General features: G+C 44.6%; 1 protein-coding gene across 1 annotated transcript in view; it reads right to left on the bottom strand.

Moving 5' to 3' along the window:
- Window positions 1–17,554, bottom strand: part of LOC8033572 (sodium- and chloride-dependent glycine transporter 2) — an 88,165-nt gene that overhangs the window by 47,140 nt on the left and 23,471 nt on the right. Inside the window, exon 2 of the mRNA XM_042286870.1 lies at window positions 13,790–14,048. Coding sequence (XP_042142804.1) covers window positions 13,790–14,048 — 259 coding nt within the window. The remainder of the gene's footprint in view (window positions 1–13,789; window positions 14,049–17,554) is intronic.

Here is a 17,554-nt window from a genome sequence, read left to right on the forward strand (position 1 = left end):
TTTTTATGGCTCTCCACCCCTGAGCTAGACAACACTAAAGGGCTAGAACAGCCTTTTACGACAACCTGCACACACTGTCCGACTCCTGTTTCCTTCTTGAATAATAGTCACGTCACACTGGAGAGTTTTAGGGGACCGTTTTTGCCCATCCGAAACGGTACGAACGGCGGATATCCGAGTCTTCTGTGGAAGCGCATGCGCAGTCCGTACCGGAGTGCCCAAAAATGTGCAGAAACGCTTCCCTAATACTTTCTATTGTTTACACAAAAAACTGTCGGCACACATGTTCCAAGCATATGCGGAACGCAAGTTCGTCTGCTTCTTTTGCAGGTGTTGTAGTGACGTCGGAACGCCGAGCTTCGATTGGCTCTTATTGGAGGATAGCGGGTGGACCCCAAGGCAGCTTGCTTTGAGCTCTACCCACTATTATTCGAACCAGAGCCAATCAAAGCTCGCCGTTCTGACCTCACCGCAACCCCTGCGCAAGAAGCAGACGAGTTTCTCTCCGCATTCACACGTATGAGGCAAACATGCTTCGAAGACGCTATTGAGCCGTGTCCGCAGAGTCGCTGGGATCCTTGTATACGCACCAACCAACGTTACTATTGGGTGATTTCAGATAAGATCGACCAAAGGATGGCTAGTCGACATTTTCAAACCAACTGATGTTTTTATATGTTATTGTCTAGTGTCTGGTATGAACGAATCCAAACTTAGTTTTGACTAGAAAAAATACTTGGGGACAGGAAAAATCGTAAGGCATGAGGTGGTGGACAGTTGCATTAACGCGCACTGATGGAGGGGGCCCGTTTGAGAGTGAATAACTAAAGCGATAACATTAGGAGAACTCTAATACGTTTTAGGCGCAAACTATGGGTATAGCTTGCTTGTAATATAAAGTAATCATATTTATTTAAAATTTATTTATTTTTCTAAAAATTGACAAACATGCCTGCTCGAACGACAAATGGCAAACTTTGGAGGTCTGTATCTCATGAAATAATTTAATCATTATGATATAATTTGCAGATATTATTCTACTAATAAACTAAGGTATCTGTGTGATACAATAGTTAGGATATATTTAGTCAAACATGGAAAAAAAATCAAACAAAGAAAAATTCCGATGCGAATAAAAAAAAAACACCACCCCCGATTTTTTTTAAATTTAGGTAACCTGTTATACTCTATTTCGGCATTCATTTCCATTAAAACATGTTGCATCATTTCATTGAGAAAGAAGATACAACTCCCCAAAGTAGGGTCCTTTTTCAAAGCCTACACTTAGCAGTGTTTTATACAAGAACTGACTCTGAGTTCCAGTTTCATGAAACCAACACACATCTTTTATATATTTTTATTCAGATGAGATGATAACTAAAGAAATCGTTCACACACCAAAATTAAGGAGAAACTACTGTGTACAAAGAGGTATCATATTACGGACTAGTGATCCGAGAAAAGATCATGCAGCCATCGGCCACTAGGAACTTTGTTTACTTTATTCTCCTGCGACACTATATGCTATTCCCTCTTCCGCTCTACCTTCGTCTCTCTCTCTCTCTCTCATATATATACCTGATATATATCCAGAACAAAAACATGTTCAAGCATTCCCTTTCTGCGTGGTAGTGTTCTGTGGCTAGCAAAAATCATTTCCTCGCTAAGCTCACGATTATGGCAAAATAGTTGCCGGAAACCGCAGACGACACTCGTCGCTAGTTCTGGCAAAACGGCCGATACAATCTTTTTTTCGCATTTCCCCGCTCACTGTCAAGGACAAGGGGGTTCGCTTCAACCAGCAAAACATGGCCGCCGACGCCTGTTTACTGAGCAGTCATGCCTGTCGCCATCTCACTCGCTGGCGTCACGGGCGATAATATCAGGCACAAAGGGGCACACCAATCGGCAGCATTATTCCCAAATACTCGAGCCTCGCGTAAATACATAGAGTGTAAACGCTGTCGCCATGTTATCGTAGTAAGACCGCCCCCCCCCCCCCCCCCCTCCCCCAACGGGGGACTGCAGTACGCGACGGCGTACTAACACAACGGCGACGATATCGACATCGCGGGCTCCGAATTTTCCCATAGTTCTACTCCACGGGCATTTCTCGAAACGCTTGATATTGTGTACGCCCGCCTGGAAGGATTTTAGGCGCGTAGTTAAGATAAGGCGGTTCTCCGCGGCAAAAGAAAGCAATTTCACAAAAGCTTAAAAGCGGCGGCGACGCGTGTGCGGTGAACGCTTGTAGTTTTGGTGTAGACAGGGTGTGTGTGTTCTCGTTGTTGACACCAGCCGGCGATAAGGCACTGCAGGCGGTAGCTCAGTACAGCAAGGGCTAATCCGAGTGACCATCAACGTAACCCCACCGCCAACCCCTCGCGAACCGGTCGCGGACATGGCTCAGGCTGTGTCATGAACCACGTGGTAGAAGCTCGGGTGCTTTCATATCAGCGCGTGGAGGGACGACAGTGCGATTCCGGAAAGTCTTTTTCGAAGGCCGCTGACCACAATTTTTTGTCTGGAGACTTTCCTTCTTTCTTCCTTTGACGTGGATCAAGCTTTGCCGACAGCCTCAGTTGTGACCTCTCTTTTCAAATGTACGTTTGCAGTGAGTGAGCTCCTCAGCCTCGGACTTGTCACTTGTGCACCCAATAGTTCTTTCACTTGGCAATTATATGCCATCAGTTGGGGTTTAATTTCTATTATTTATGTATACATTATGAAGACGTCCTGGAGCTCCGAACGAGTGTTTTGTGCAGATTACTTTTGCAAACACAAAAAGACTATACCAAAGCAGCGGAATTTTCGAAGTGTTGGCGAGTTGGACCTAAACTCGTTGAAGCAAATTCTTCCGCCTGACTGTTCCACCAAAGTGAGTGCGACGGACTACCTGTGCTACCATTGCTTTATGCACATCACTAAGGAGATCTCGATGCGAAGCTCAGAGCAGTGCCCTGACATATTTGTGCCAGCTGAAGAAGCAATTGAAGATCTAAATCGCAGCATACTACCTACAGATGTGTCGCCGCTGAGACAACCAAGCGTCGTAAGAAGTCGGGACAGGCCTGCCTATGTCAAGAGAAAGCAGACAGAACTGGAGCAGGTTGCTGTCAAGAATATACGCTCAAGGCTACGTATTGCGTACGACAGGGACGCACCATCGGGGTCGTCCGAACCAACATGCTCCACATGCACTGAGTGGGTGGACAACTTTCGGCAGGCCTTTGAAACCGCCACCTCTCTCCGAGAACGTTGTCAACTGCTTACACTCCTGCCGTCAACACTGACGAAGAATGAGGTTCAAAAGATGATTCCACAGGCCTCAATGTACTTCATCAGTAAATCCCGAAAACTCAAGGAAAAGCATGGCGTGTGGTATGAGCCGGATCCTTACACGAGGTGCAAGGTGAGCCCTGAGAACCTGTCTGCTGCCTTAGAGTACTTGACGAAAGACGAGCTACAATGTTCGCGCCAAAGTCCCAACCAGAAGGACGTCATCTCTGTCATGCTCAACGGAAAGAAAACGTTCGTGCCAAAGCGCTTCATGACACGCTCAATACGAGAGGCCTTCCGTATATGCAAAGACAAGCATCCCGATTCCGGCGTTGGGCTAACGAAATTTTATTCGTTGCGCCCTAGATGGGTCCAATGTATTCCACACCAGGAAGTGTGCGTTTGTGTGCGCTGCGCCAATTATTATCTTTGTATTGCCGCTCTAGAGAACGTTACAGGCTCAACATTCAACACTGGTGAAATTAACTCGGCATTTCTGTGCGACCCAGCAACAGAACTGTGCCTTCAAGGAGACTGTGATCACTGCCCAAAAGGCCAGTTTCTTACACTCCAGGAACTTGATATCCCGGAGGATGAAGAGATTGTGCTTGCAACATGGGAGTCCGGCGACCTTGTGAAAAAAACTTTGGAACCTGAGACTTTCCTAAAAGTCATCCAAGTGACGGTTGGAAGTTGGGTACTTCACAACCATATCCGGCAAACGCAAGGTAAAGCGATCTACGATGAAAAACAGTGCATGCAACGCGGGAGCATTGTCTTTCATTTTGACTTTGCTGAAAACTGGACCATCGTGCTTCCTGACGAAGTGCAAGCATATCACTGGAAAAAAAAACAAGTTTCGATATTTACATGTGTAGTGACGACAAGAAAATCTACAAACAGCTTTGCCATCATCAGTGAGGACCTGTGTCACGACGCCGCTCACGCTTGCTTGGCTCTAGAAAAAGTGAAGGAGTGGGTTGAAGACAACGTTGCGGTATACTCGTACGTGACGTACGTAAGTGACGGCGCCGCCAGTCATTTCAAGAATCGCTACCAGCTTCACCAATTTGCAAAGGACGATTGCCCACAAGCCCAGTGGTTATTTTCTGCATCTGGACATGGGAAAAATGCATGTGACGGAGTTGGCGGACTCGTGAAGCACCAGGCCACGCTGAACAACCTGAGAGAACGTTCAGTAAGCGCAATTCAGACGGCCAGGACAATGGTGAGCGTTCTATCAAAGAAACTGAAAGGCGTGCATCTTGTATATTTGGACGAAAATGAGGTTGTTCGGTATCGTGAACAAAAAAAAGAAGAGTGGCTGACGGTGCGCGCCTTCCCTGGCATTCAGTCTTGGCACGCGTGGCGGCTCAGCAAGTCATCAACAGAAGGGACCTGTGACGTATATGTAGCACGGACAGTCGGATCTGCTTGGAAGCAACTTTATTAAATGGGTACAGCGAGGAAAACCTTAGCGTAAAGTGCCGAATTTGATTTCCCAAGGACTGCTCATTTTGAATGCAGGGACATCTTATTTATCACATTTTTCTTCACGGGGTATTTAACCTACTGTTTTTGTTGGTGGTTACTAATAATTTTTATCTGATCACTATAAAAAAAATCCCAAAATGTTATCCTCGAGCAGGATAAAATATATCGGCTTGCCACGATTCATTCATACACCGAGAGCATCGAAGCTGCTCCAGTTAGGCACTATGGCATCCGTCACCTGAAATTGTTTGTAATCGTAAATACAGAGCCAACCTAAATATCTTACTATTATATCTTTGTTTTTGTGTGTGGAAGTAAAGTTATTTATTTTACTCTAGATGTAAAATATACCGGAAAGTACAACTTCACACTGCATCATCTTTTCTCAAATCATTAGTCTCTAATATGATACCACTTTGTACGCTTATGTAAAATGCTGTATATAGTTTCTCCTCCCTTTTACTGTGTGACCGATCGCTCTTTTTATCAATGACCTCATCTGAATAAATGTATATAAAAGATTTGTGCAAGTTTCATGAAACTGGAACTCAGAGTCACTTCTTGTATAGGACACTGCTAAGTGTAGGCTTTGAAAAAGGACCCTACTTTGGGGAGTTGTTTCTTCTTTCACAGTGCAATGATGCAACATGTTTTTAATAGAAATGAATGCCGAAATAGAGTATAACAGGGTACCCAAATTTAAAAAAAAAATCGAAGGTGGTGTTTTTTCTTTATTCGCATTGGAATTTTTCTTTGTTTGATTTTTTTCCCATGTTTGCCTAAATATATCGTAACTATTGTGTCACTCAGATACCTTATTTATTTTTTCAATAATAGCCATATATTAGTAAAATAATGTCTGCAAGTTATGTAATAATGAATAAATTATTTCATGAGATACAGATTTCCAAAGTTTGCCATTTGTCGTTCGAGCAGGCATGTTTGGAAATTTTTAGAAAACTAAATAAATTTTTAATATATATTATTACTTTATATTACAAGCAAGTTGTACCCATAGTTTGTTTGTAAAAAGTTTTAAAATTCTCCTAATTTTATTATTTTAATTATTCACTTTCAAACTTGCCCCCTCCATCAGTGCGCGTTATTGCAACTGTCCACCTGTCCCTGCCTTACGATTTTTCTTGTCTCCAAATTTTTTTTCTGGTCAAAACTAAGTGTGGATTCGTTTATACCAGACACTAGACAATGTCATATAAAAACATCAGTTGATTTAAAAATGTCGACCAGCCACCCTTTGGTCGATCTTATCTGAAATCACCCTATTATAGATTACCTCAGTTGCGGAACTCTTGCGGGAGTTCCGCAACTCCCGCAAGAGTTCCGCAATTGAGGTAATCTATAATAGTAACGTTGGTTGGTGCGTATACAAGGATCCCAGCGACTCTGCCGACACGGCTCAATAGCGTCCCCTAAAACTCTCCAGTGAGGGGGGTTGCGGGAGTTCCGCAACCCCCCTCACTTACTTCAGTACGCCTCCCGTCGTTCGAAGCGCCATCTAGATTTTCCTTTACGAACTGTGTGTTCTATAGTGTACGGTGGAACGCCATCCAGACGCTGCGCTTCGAAACGTTAGTATTCCGTGGAATAACACTGCAGTTACGAAAAGAGCCGTCTCGTGGGTCTATTGACGAGAGGAGAGTGAGGGGGGTAGTGCTCGTGCATGCAGCGTCTATGAGCAGTTCCGTAACTGAGCTAATCTAATAACGATGGCACGAACTCAACTCCGTTACGCCACGCCGCGCGGTCGTGGCGCCTCGGACACAGTGCCGTCTGGGTGGTGTGGGGGGAGTCGCCACGCAGAACACGGGCATTCTTGCGTTGTTTTGCTAGAAACGAGACCAAGGAAAGCCTGCCTTCTCGTCAAAACGTCGCAACTGGGACTGCATACCAAAAGAGCCGGAAAACGAGTGAAGATCATGTTTTCATGCGTCTTCTGCCTGCTCGGTTCGAAAGGAAAACAAACAAAAACAACCGTGGGATTACAATTGCTCGTGCGGGAAACTCTTTGGGTTGAATTCACGGACACTTCTGCGTCGTCAAATTTATTTGTTTTTGTTCCAATCTGAATGCGGGAATACCGTCAAGTTGTCCGCGGACGTGAACCGTTCGCGTTCGAACAGTGCAGTAGTGGGGCACTAATCATTCCAGTCAGAGCTTGGCGCTCAGGACACCTTGGTTGGGCATTTACATGTACGTAAATGTCCAACCATGCCCTCCTGGCGTCTCAGCGTGCTCTCGTCTTCCCCTCTCCCTTGGTTTCTACCCGCATACTGTTCAACGTAATTCCTTGTCTTGTGTTCTTAAAAAAGAAAAAACTCACAAACGACCGCATTTAGTGTTCGGTATACCGCCTTCCAAATGCTACCGACCGTCCATTAAAGCGGAAGACAATCTTATTATACAATAACATAGTGCGCCTTTCGGTCAACGGCCGATGCGTGCTATCTGCGCACGTATCGACAGCGTGCAGCGCGGCGAATTTCTCTGGCCCGATTCGTGGGGAATCCCATGCAGAAGGGGTGGCTGACCCCGTTTTGTTGTCCGTGTTTGCTTGGCCGTCTCTGCCTCACTAATGACGCGGCCATGCTGCGCAGCTGATTTCGCAGGAACAGGCCCAACTGGAGCAACGACGGAAGTTCATTTCCCTGCTTCAGTCGTGGAAATCGGACCGGGACAATAGGTCCGTGCACCGCTGACCCTTTTACTTGTTCCTCGGCCAGTTAGAGTTGTGGCATATTCTGCGACAATCTAGAGGATAATAATACCCAAAGGATGCAATGCGCGTGCCCCTTTTCTTCTTCTTGGAAACAGATCGAACAAATTATCTTTATTTTATAAATAAAGATAATACAAATTTATAATCAGTTACGAAAGCCTACAAGGGTCGTTTAAAAGAAAAATGAGTCCCCAAATTTTTCTTTTGCTTTTTTTGCCAGGTGATTTATTATAATGTCCGAAGACTACCCAATCAATGTTTTGCTCCAACATCACGCATATTTTTAATAAAGTAAAAAAACAACAACAAAAAAAACGCACTTTTCGAAATTCAAACTGAAACTGGACTGGGGCGGAATAAAAAATGTAGAAGAAGAGTGAGGCGGCGGAAGTCACGTGGCTGTGCAACATTTTTGTTTCTCTAATCAGCGTATTTGCAGTTTTTTTAGAAGCCCCATAAAACGGGTATCATATTTATTTCATTCTTTTTTAATATTGTGTGTGCGCCTTCGATGACCCACGATTTTGATTATATTTGGTGGTTGTGTCTACACCATAGAAATTGGCACGTAACCACGGAGAAGAGAGTGAGCGCGACTCAAACCGGCTAGTTGTCGATCGGCGGTTTTCGGGCGGAAAGAAAATGAATTTCGAGCCGGGAATTGTTTTTTGGGTAGTTGGGTTCTCATATGTAATGTACAAATAAAAGCCTTGCAGAGCATACCGTATTTACTCGAGTAATAGCCGCACTATTTATGGACAAGGCCCTTGTGTCTACTTCCCCGCAAAGCACACATACAGCCAATCATCGCGTTGCGCAAAAATAATATAGCGAATCACTAGATTAAGAACACGATTCTCCATACAAATGCAACCTTCACAGATGGTATCTTCGCACGAAGACGTTATCTCTGTCCTGTAAACAGCTGGAATCATGCTGTCGATCGCGGTGATTGGCAATCCGCGTGCTCCGCGGAAAAACGAGTCCTCGGGTTTTATTCATAAACAGTGCGGCTATTACTCGAGTAAATACAGTAAATACGCTGTCCGCGTTCCTTTACAGTTGACTGGGTTTTATTTTCACGGGAAATAGAAAGCTGCGCTGCGTCACTGGAGGCAGACAAACGTCTCCGTGCGTTTTATCTGTCACCGGTTGTCGACTTCCCCCCAAAACAGTTCACTCTATCCGTACATTGATGTCCGCGACATCGCTTGTGTTCTCCACACGTCTACCAAATATGTAGTGGTGCACCGCCGCTCTGCTGCTACAGACATGCTCCGGGCCATGATAGCTGGAATCGTTGCGCATGTATCAAATACGTCATTCTGAGCGCTGGTTGTTTTAAGAGGGATTATACGTTAGCGTCCTCCGCAAGTTTCATCACGCCGCACTTCAGTGATTTCTCGAATCGCTGAAGCGATTCGAGAAATCGCTTCAGCGATTCGCTGAAAAGCGATTCGAAAAGCGATTCGGACCTAGAAAATAAGCAGACAACAAATTATCCCTGCATAATTTAAATAATCTCACTTTGTCTTGTCCTAAAAAAAAAAAAAAAAATACTGTCTACACGAATGTTTGCAATAAGAGACAGGAGCGCGTGAGCGTAACTCAGCACCATGCTAAATTTGTTTGCAGGAGGATTCGTGCTTGAGGCACTTTCTAAAGCCACGCGCTCGTGCCCATGACTTTGTCTTCACTGGAGATATTTATGAAATGCAGTATAAGTCATCTGTGAGATCTCTGGAATCCGCTGACATTTCACGCTGCCATCATTAAAAGAAAAGAAAATAAATACGGGCTCGGCTTTTAAAAAGGAGGAAAAAAAATCATGATTTCTTATCATATAAATTGATTCATTTTATTTAAATCAGATTTATTTTAACCAAATATATTTATCTTTAATTAAATCCGATTTATTTTTATTTAAGTCAAATTCATTTTATTTAAATCAGATTTATTTTTAACCAAATATATTTATCTTTAATTAAATCCGATTTATTTTTATTTAAGTCAAATTCATTTTATTTAAATCAGATACATTTTATTTAAATCACCGTAGCTATAATTATAGTCATTCATAATCACTATATTTCCTTGCAACTCAAGAAGGTGGGACGATCGCGTAGGACGGGCCGGGCAAGAGGAAGCAGACGGAACGGTGGAGAGAGGAGGAGGTTTCCCCTCTCTTCTCCAGCGTTCCGTCTGCTTCCTCCTCCCCGGACTGTCTTACCCTCGCCCTACCTCCTTGCAACTTCCAACGGACTATAGATAGATTTTCCAATTTGACAGACTGATTGATCGATCCCCCCCCGACTACCGAAAACAATGCGCAAAAGAAAATGACTGTAAATGTAAAGTACTAACAACTTTTTGTTGAGGAAACCCCACCAAAGTAGAGCAAAAATAACGTAATTTGTTAGTGACGGAACGTTATTTGCATTTCCTTTTGCGTTCTAAATTTCTTGAAATAGAACATCTTTTCTAGTTTTCGAGTTTTCTTTTTTTTTTTCGCAGTTTTATTTGCATGTAATAAGATATTACGTATTTGACGAACCGAATGGTTAGCAGAAAGAAAGCCCAATGTTCCGATTTGCTCAGATAACGACGGCTTTGTTGAGCCTGATATAAATCTATTTTGCTTCATGATTTTCCGATATAAATACAAAGCAAATTTACATAGAAAGCAACAATAAATAGACAAACGGTTAATAAAAAAATATTTATACTATTTTGTGGGAAATGTTTAATTCAAATAATCGCAGTAAAACCAGTGTGTCGAACCGAAAAAAAATACGGGTTCGGTTGCGGTTCAGGTTCAGGTAAATTTATTTTGTTCCGGTTCAGTTCCGGTTCGATTAATTCGATCCGCGAACCGGTTCGGAAATTATAAATGACAAATTGCAACATCAAAATAACAAAATCAAAATAACATCAAAATAAAAAAATAAAAAAATTGCAACATCACGTTCTAGAAACGTGTTATGAAATGAGCACACAGCAGCATTTAGGATTTACGAGATTGTAGGAAAATGAAATCCCGTGACGCGATTTTTTTTTCTTTGCACAGCCTTCCAATTTTCTTTCTTCCGTGCAAGCCGCGACCAGCGCAATATTGGTTCCTATGTCAAGATTCATGGATGCAGCGTTTGTCAGGATTCATGGATGCAGCGTTTATATTCCTAAGACTGAGTGGAGAAGAAAAATATGTATGCGAGGTGTGTGTCAGTTGACGGCACTTAAAAAACAAATGGCATTGATAGCACATTCCTTGTCAACAGCGCGTGGCCGAACCGTTTTAACATGAGCCAGTAACCGTTATTTTTTTTCCGGTTCAGTTCCGGTTCGGGTTCATCGCGATAACAATATAACGGTTCGGGTTCGGTTCCGGAAAAAATACCGGTTCGGTTCCGGTTTTCGGTTCGGTTCGGTTCCGGTTCGACACCCTGAGTAAAACCGGTCTGATTTCAATCACAATTTAAATTATGATTTGAATCACGATTTAAGTCACCTTGATTTTTATTCTCCACCCTGCTCACAAACAAAACCATTTTGCTGGACTACGCTCACGCGCCTGTGCATTTGTTTTCACTGTCAACACTAGCTTCGTTCGATCAACCTGCACCACCTGCACCGGTGCAGAAAAGTGTAAGGCGCCGTACTTCCGGTCGTATCTCTATTCACATACCGGAAGTACACTGCCCTACACTTTTTGAGCACTCCTAACTCCGGGCCGGTTTGTTGGTGAATGCCGGTATTTATCCCGGCGATTAATATGGCCGCACGAGGCATTTTAAGGTAACGTGTCCGACTGCGGTGTTGTTTACCGCCAAATATCGTCAGTCAGCATTGTGTCTCCGCCGTCCTCGATGGTGGTCCCATGATGCGTCGCCCGTCAGCGTCGCTCTGTTTACTGTCACGTTATCTCAAACAACGCACAATGGGCACGAAAGGATTCACCGTCGTCTCCCGCACGCCAAGGAGCGGAACTTTCGAATAGGCCAATCAGGTTCGTGGATTTGCCTCACGGTTTTAATCCGTGAGGAAGCTCCAAAACGCTGACCGGCGCCTTGGGGAGAAAGTACCGATCGTACCAGGCGATTTCGTCCAGTGGACGTAAAGCCTTGCCTGACGTTTTCTTTACTATACTCGATTAACACGACCTTCCTCAGAAATAACTCTGATTCATATCACTTGCATTTCGAGCCTGTACATCCTCTTCCAGCGCGCAAAATCGGGCTTGAATAATCAAAGCGAGGACGGACTTACGGCAGCCATTTGTTTTAAACGCTAAAAGTCTTTGTTCTTGTCCTCACGGAGCCGGTCACGTGAGCTCGAAATCCCTTTTTCGACTATTTTAGTCGCCGGTAGAGATGCTCGCGTTCACCAGCAAACCGTCCCAGGGGAGGCAGCTTCACCCACCCGGCTGAAGAGAGGGGAAGGAGAAAAGCGGAGAGCTACTGAATGTCTCATGCCTACTGCAGCTATCTCCACTGCCCGCCCTGGAGGTCGGAGGCAAATTCACGCCGTTGGAGGTGCGAATATTCTCCATCGCCTCGTCCTTCCGTTTCTGACGCTGCTCTCCGTTTCTAATCAAGTCCAGGGCTCTTGCCTACGAATCCAAATCAATATGTAATAACTGCAGCATCTGCGACGTTCTGCCTATAGTCCACTGCGACAATAGGAGTACAACCAGGCTCCCGCCCATAAGAATAAAAATTCCGCACACATTTTTGGGTAAGCTACGGCTCAGTGGCAGGTGGTTGAACACCATGCATCTGACGATAGCAGAGAACAGGGGTGTCTAAACTGCGGCTTGCGGCTCCCTTATAAGACTAGTCTGCAAGACCTAAAGGAAAGTTGTATACATATATATACATAGAATAAATGGCAGCTTATGTATTGACAGCCTTGTGCCACCACGCATATACTTCAGGTAATCAGGGTCAGTGACATAATGAGCAATCGCTTTACGAATGGAATTCCCTATAACCATAAAATAAAACAAAAAAAAGCTGGCACGGATTTTTTTTTTTTTATTGCGGCTATTCATTTAAAACATTACTTTTCTAACGGCTCTTGCATATGCCCATCTGGCCACCCCTGACATAAAATATATTGGAAATGACTCAATTTTCGCGAAATCCTAATTTTCACAAATTTCGCGACTCTAATAATACTTCAAAAAATAGAACCCGCGTATATGTTTCCCTGTGGTAAGAAATGCGATGCATGCCACCGTCATCGCGAAATTTCGTGCCCGCGAGACATTCCCGAAATTCACACTTTGCCGAATTCGCGAAATATTGAGCCCACAAAAATAAGGTCGTGTACATTAGACAGTTTTACTATAGCGTTGCTGGCTCTTACGTACGCAATAGTATAGCGTACGCAAAAAACGACCTGCTCGGACCGAATTTAGTTGTGCGTTACGTTTTCGAGTGAACACATCGCATGATCTTGGATAAACTTGCCAGAGCCGTAGAATTCGGCGTGCTTATAGCGGCACCATACTCCCGGAAAGAAATATTGGAAATGTAAACGTGTCCAATCATTTTATTTCAAAATAAACCAAGTCGCAGCTGCCTCGTCAAGTGCGCATTTCTGCGGGGTACAGAGGCTACCAGTACGAGTGCGTAGCTAAATTCAATTAAGAAGCCTTCGTCAGTCGTCCCGTGGAAACGGCACCTTTTATCAATGCTATCGCGGAATGAAATCTATGACCTATAGAGATCCAGTGCATAGTGAGAACTTCGGCGATTTCTTTTAGAGTCGTTCGTCCGTCAGCGATGAACAGTGCGAATAGGCTTAGTGTTGAGCAGATCGCAGGGTCGCCGAGCGGTGAACGTTTTCACTGTGCACTCCTTCAGCTGCACTGCGATTTGATTCGACCACGGTAGGTTCCAGAAAGAATTGCCGAGCTCAACACCACGCAATTTCACGTAACACAGAACTTCAAGAACACCACGTCGCCCTTGCTGCGCCAGTCGAGGTAACCGCCATCTTGAAACTGGCGCTCTCGTTGGGCCCGAGATTTCTCGAGAGCGTCCCCCAAAGCGAGATAGCCAGTAACGCAAAATCCCCAGCGTTGCGTGTGTACGCGGTACGCTGGCCCTTTTATTCTGTTCTGCGCATGCGCACTCCCGACCCGCAATTTCCTTGCGTACGCAAAGCTATAGCGTACGGTCCACTAAAACTGTCTAGTTAGGGGTATTATCGGAATCGATCCAACAATAAAACAAGTTCGCGACCCGGGGTGTGGGCGGCGTGGGGCGTGCATACCTCCTCCGTTCTTGTAGGCGAGGTACGGGAACCTCCAGACGTTTCCGATGCCCACGGACAGGCCGACGCAGGAGAGCAGGAACTCCCAGCGGTTGCCCCAGTTGCCCCTGGAAGTGACCGAGGGGGACCTCTCCCTGGCGGCCCCTCCAGGCCCCAGCTGGCCGGAGGGGGGAGCCAGCCCTGGGCCGTCGACGGCCAGCTTGGCCGGCTTGGCATCTCCGTTGGACTCAAGCGCCGTCAGCGTCAGGGAACCAGAGCTCTGCAGTGACGAACGGGTTAGAAAATTTAGGTAGATGGTCAGCTAGAACGATAGTATTAATTTTGTAATTTATTTATTTAGTAATTAATTTAGTAATTTATTGTAATTAATTAATTTTGTTTAGTATTTTAATTTAGTAGTGTAATTTAAGGGTTTAAGAAGATTCATTGGCATTACTTCAGGTGTGAATCCTTGAGTCGAAAAGATGAAGAAGAAATATAAAGTCTTAGTTGATAGTCAGCAGTGTGTATGTCTCTGCTTTTCTCTCAACTTCAGCCTGTTATTTGGTTAGAAAAAAAGGAATCAAGAACTTTGACGCTAAAGCCTGGTTCACACGCTTGCGACAGCTTGCGTCCGAGTGCCTTGAAACATCTTGGGATTTCGGGCGCAATGCCCATACATCATGCGAAAGACAGTCTGCAAACACGAGTTGCCACAATATCTGTGTTTCGAATGCCGCGTGCCAGGTTTTCCCCTTGAACTCATTGCCATGCGGTATTTGAAGCACGGATCTTGCTGAGACTCACGTTCGATTCTGTATGCAGACTGCCTTTTGTTTGATGTATGAGCAGTGTGACCCTGGATTTATAAATAGAATGGCACATCTATCGGGTGTCCGTGGAACACTTGGCATTTTCGTACACTTGCTATTTTTTCGCGCATCATCCTTTTTTTTCTTATCTTTTTTACCTGAAGAAACGTTTGACAATGTTTAAAACGACCATTTCTCACAGAATCACCTTTTTAACTAGTGAAAATAAACGTACGGTTCAAATTAGAAACTTCCTTAGCGTCATCGAAAACCACCAAATCAGGGAATTTTTGAGAGATTCGAACCGGTGGGGTAAAACGCGGGAGTGCACTAAGGAAACCACTCGTATACAACAGACGAAAGGCTGGCAATTCGGTAACGCCAGTGACAAGATTATCATTTGGGTTTTTTTGCACCGCCAGCCTTCAGTTCGACCGTTTCCTTTCAACGAAATCCACACACAAAATAAGTTCACTTCAAAATATGGTCGTCAACGAAGCAATTAAAAATACACGAGCGGAGCCTTACTCGGTCAAGGACCATAAAGACTACTTAGTCCACGCCTCCGGGCTTCTTGAAAAGGACCACTATCTTCCGGTGCCGACGCGGAGGTTCGCGTTTGGACGCGCTGGAAACACACGACAAGGTCGACCGCGGAGAATAATCGCGCGACGAGGCATGAAGTATTATAACCGTAACAGGCCTTAAAACGAGGTAAACGAGCTGCCACTCGAATGTCAGTGATTTCCCTACACACCCCCTAGGGGGAGGGGGGGGGGGGTGCACACTTCTCTTGCTTTTCTGAAGGTACCCCCTTAATTCTCAACAACTCCTCTATTCTCAAGGTCCCCCCAACCCCCCCCCCCCTCTAAAAATTGAGACCCCCCCCCCTAATTTCAATACCTGGGGAAACCCCTGACTGAAATGTTCGATATGTGTAACTTTACATTTGCTAATCGCTCTCCGTTATGAATTCAGACTAATCCTGACTGTTCGTGGTGTCAGGCACGTAGCCAGAAAAGGGGGGCGCCCCCCCCCCTCCCCCCCCCCCCCAAAAAAAAAATCTTTCGTTTTGCTGGGGACTCCTCTCCCCCTCCCCCTCATACAGCATCTATGGGAATGACATTCGTATTTTGCCATAGAACCCCCCCCCCCCCCCCCGAAACAAAATCCTGGCTACGTGCCTGCGTGGTGTACAATTAAACCTCGAGGATAGCCTTATACGCAACCTTATAGGGAGTTCTATGGGAAAATACTTGCGCAAGTCTCATCATCACTAATGTACTTGAAAAGAGTCCCTCTCAATCCAAAATGCGAATGTCATTCCCACCTCTGTGGTCCGGGCGCACGTATACTATACGGATGGCGTGTCAAATGCCAATTTCGAAAGCAACAATCGGCGCTGGCTCGATTACTGTAAATATTTATGAGCAAGGGTAATTTTATATTATTTCCCGCTACAGGATATTGACAATTTAGTAATTACCTGCCGCGTTGTTTATTCTCTGCCGGATTGTACCGACGTATAGCTCAACAATTTTTTTTATCTTTAGCAGTGTGTCGAACCGAAAAAAATACGGGTTCGGTTACGGTTCAGGTTCAGGTAAATTTATTTTGCTCCGGTTCAGTTCCGGTTCGATTAATTCGATCCGCGAACCGGTTTGCGAACCGGTTCGGGGCGCTCAACCGGTTCGCGAACCGGTTCGGAAATTATAAATGACAAATTGCAACATCAAAATAAATTACAAATAAAACATCTGAAATCAGCACATACGAAACGGGATACATCGTAGTGTGAGGCTCAGGGCTTTCTACCAGGAATGGTTTCTTTATGTGCACTCAAATGTTACCTCACCGACGTTTATGCATTCGGACTTATTCTAATTCGGTCCGACGCAGTAGCTGTAAAATCCGCGACCTCCTTACAAACCCACTTACAAGTAGAACTCGCTAACTATCCCGCCACCTCGGCGTGTAAGCAATTGAAGGAACAGTGGGGAGAAAATACAGCTTTCTTTACTTGAACTAGCCTTCGGTAACTCAAATTAGACCCTTAAAGAAGTTTTCATTAAACAAGATACGGAATATGAAAAACACTTCACCGAACGCAACGCCAGAAGGACGTAATAGGATAAATATTAAAATAGAAGAGTTCGCTGTCTCGTTGTGTTTCTCCTCATCTCAAAGTAAACTCATCCTTTTCATTTTCAATTTTTAGTCACGCGTTTGTTCTGTAGAACTTCGCAGCGCAGCACGTCTATCAATTCGCTGTCTCACAAATATGTTAGCCTCTAAGTGCCTATACGAAACCGGATGCATTATTATCAAACTCCACAGCCTTTTCTTTTCTCATTCTGATGGAAGCAAGCTTCAAGAACTCGCGCGTTCTAGAAACGTGTTATGAAATGAGCACACAGCAGCATTTAGGATTTACGAGATTGTAGAAAAATAAAATCCCGTGACGCGATTTTTTTTTTTTTTTTTTTTTTTTGCACAGCCTTTCAATTTTCTTTCTTCCGCGCAAGCCGCGACCAGCGCAATACTGGTTCCTATGTCAAGATTCATGGATGCAGCGTTTGTCAAGGTTCATGGATGCAGCGTTTATATTCCTAAGACTGAGTGGAGAAGAAAAATATGTAAGCGAGGTGTGTGTCAGACTGTCAGTTGACGGCATTTAAAAAACAAATGGCATTGATAGCACATTCATTGTCAACAGCGCGTGGCCAAACCGTTTTGACATGAGCCGGAAACCGTTATTTTTTTTCCGGTTCAGTTCCGGTTCGGGTTCATCGCGATAACAATATAACGGTTCGGGTTCGGGTTCAGTTCCGGAAAAAATACCGGTTCGGTTCCGGTTTTCGGTTCGGTACGGTTCCGGTTCGACACCCTGATCTTTAGGGTTCGGTTGAGTGCGGCTCTTTGAACTTGTCGACGCCATATTGCAGTTGAACGTGTGAAACAACATGCCATTCAA

Source organism: Ixodes scapularis, unplaced genomic scaffold (genome assembly GCF_016920785.2).
Source record: "Ixodes scapularis isolate PalLabHiFi unplaced genomic scaffold, ASM1692078v2 PGA_scaffold8__174_contigs__length_109621045, whole genome shotgun sequence".
Taxonomy (NCBI): domain Eukaryota; kingdom Metazoa; phylum Arthropoda; class Arachnida; order Ixodida; family Ixodidae; genus Ixodes; species Ixodes scapularis.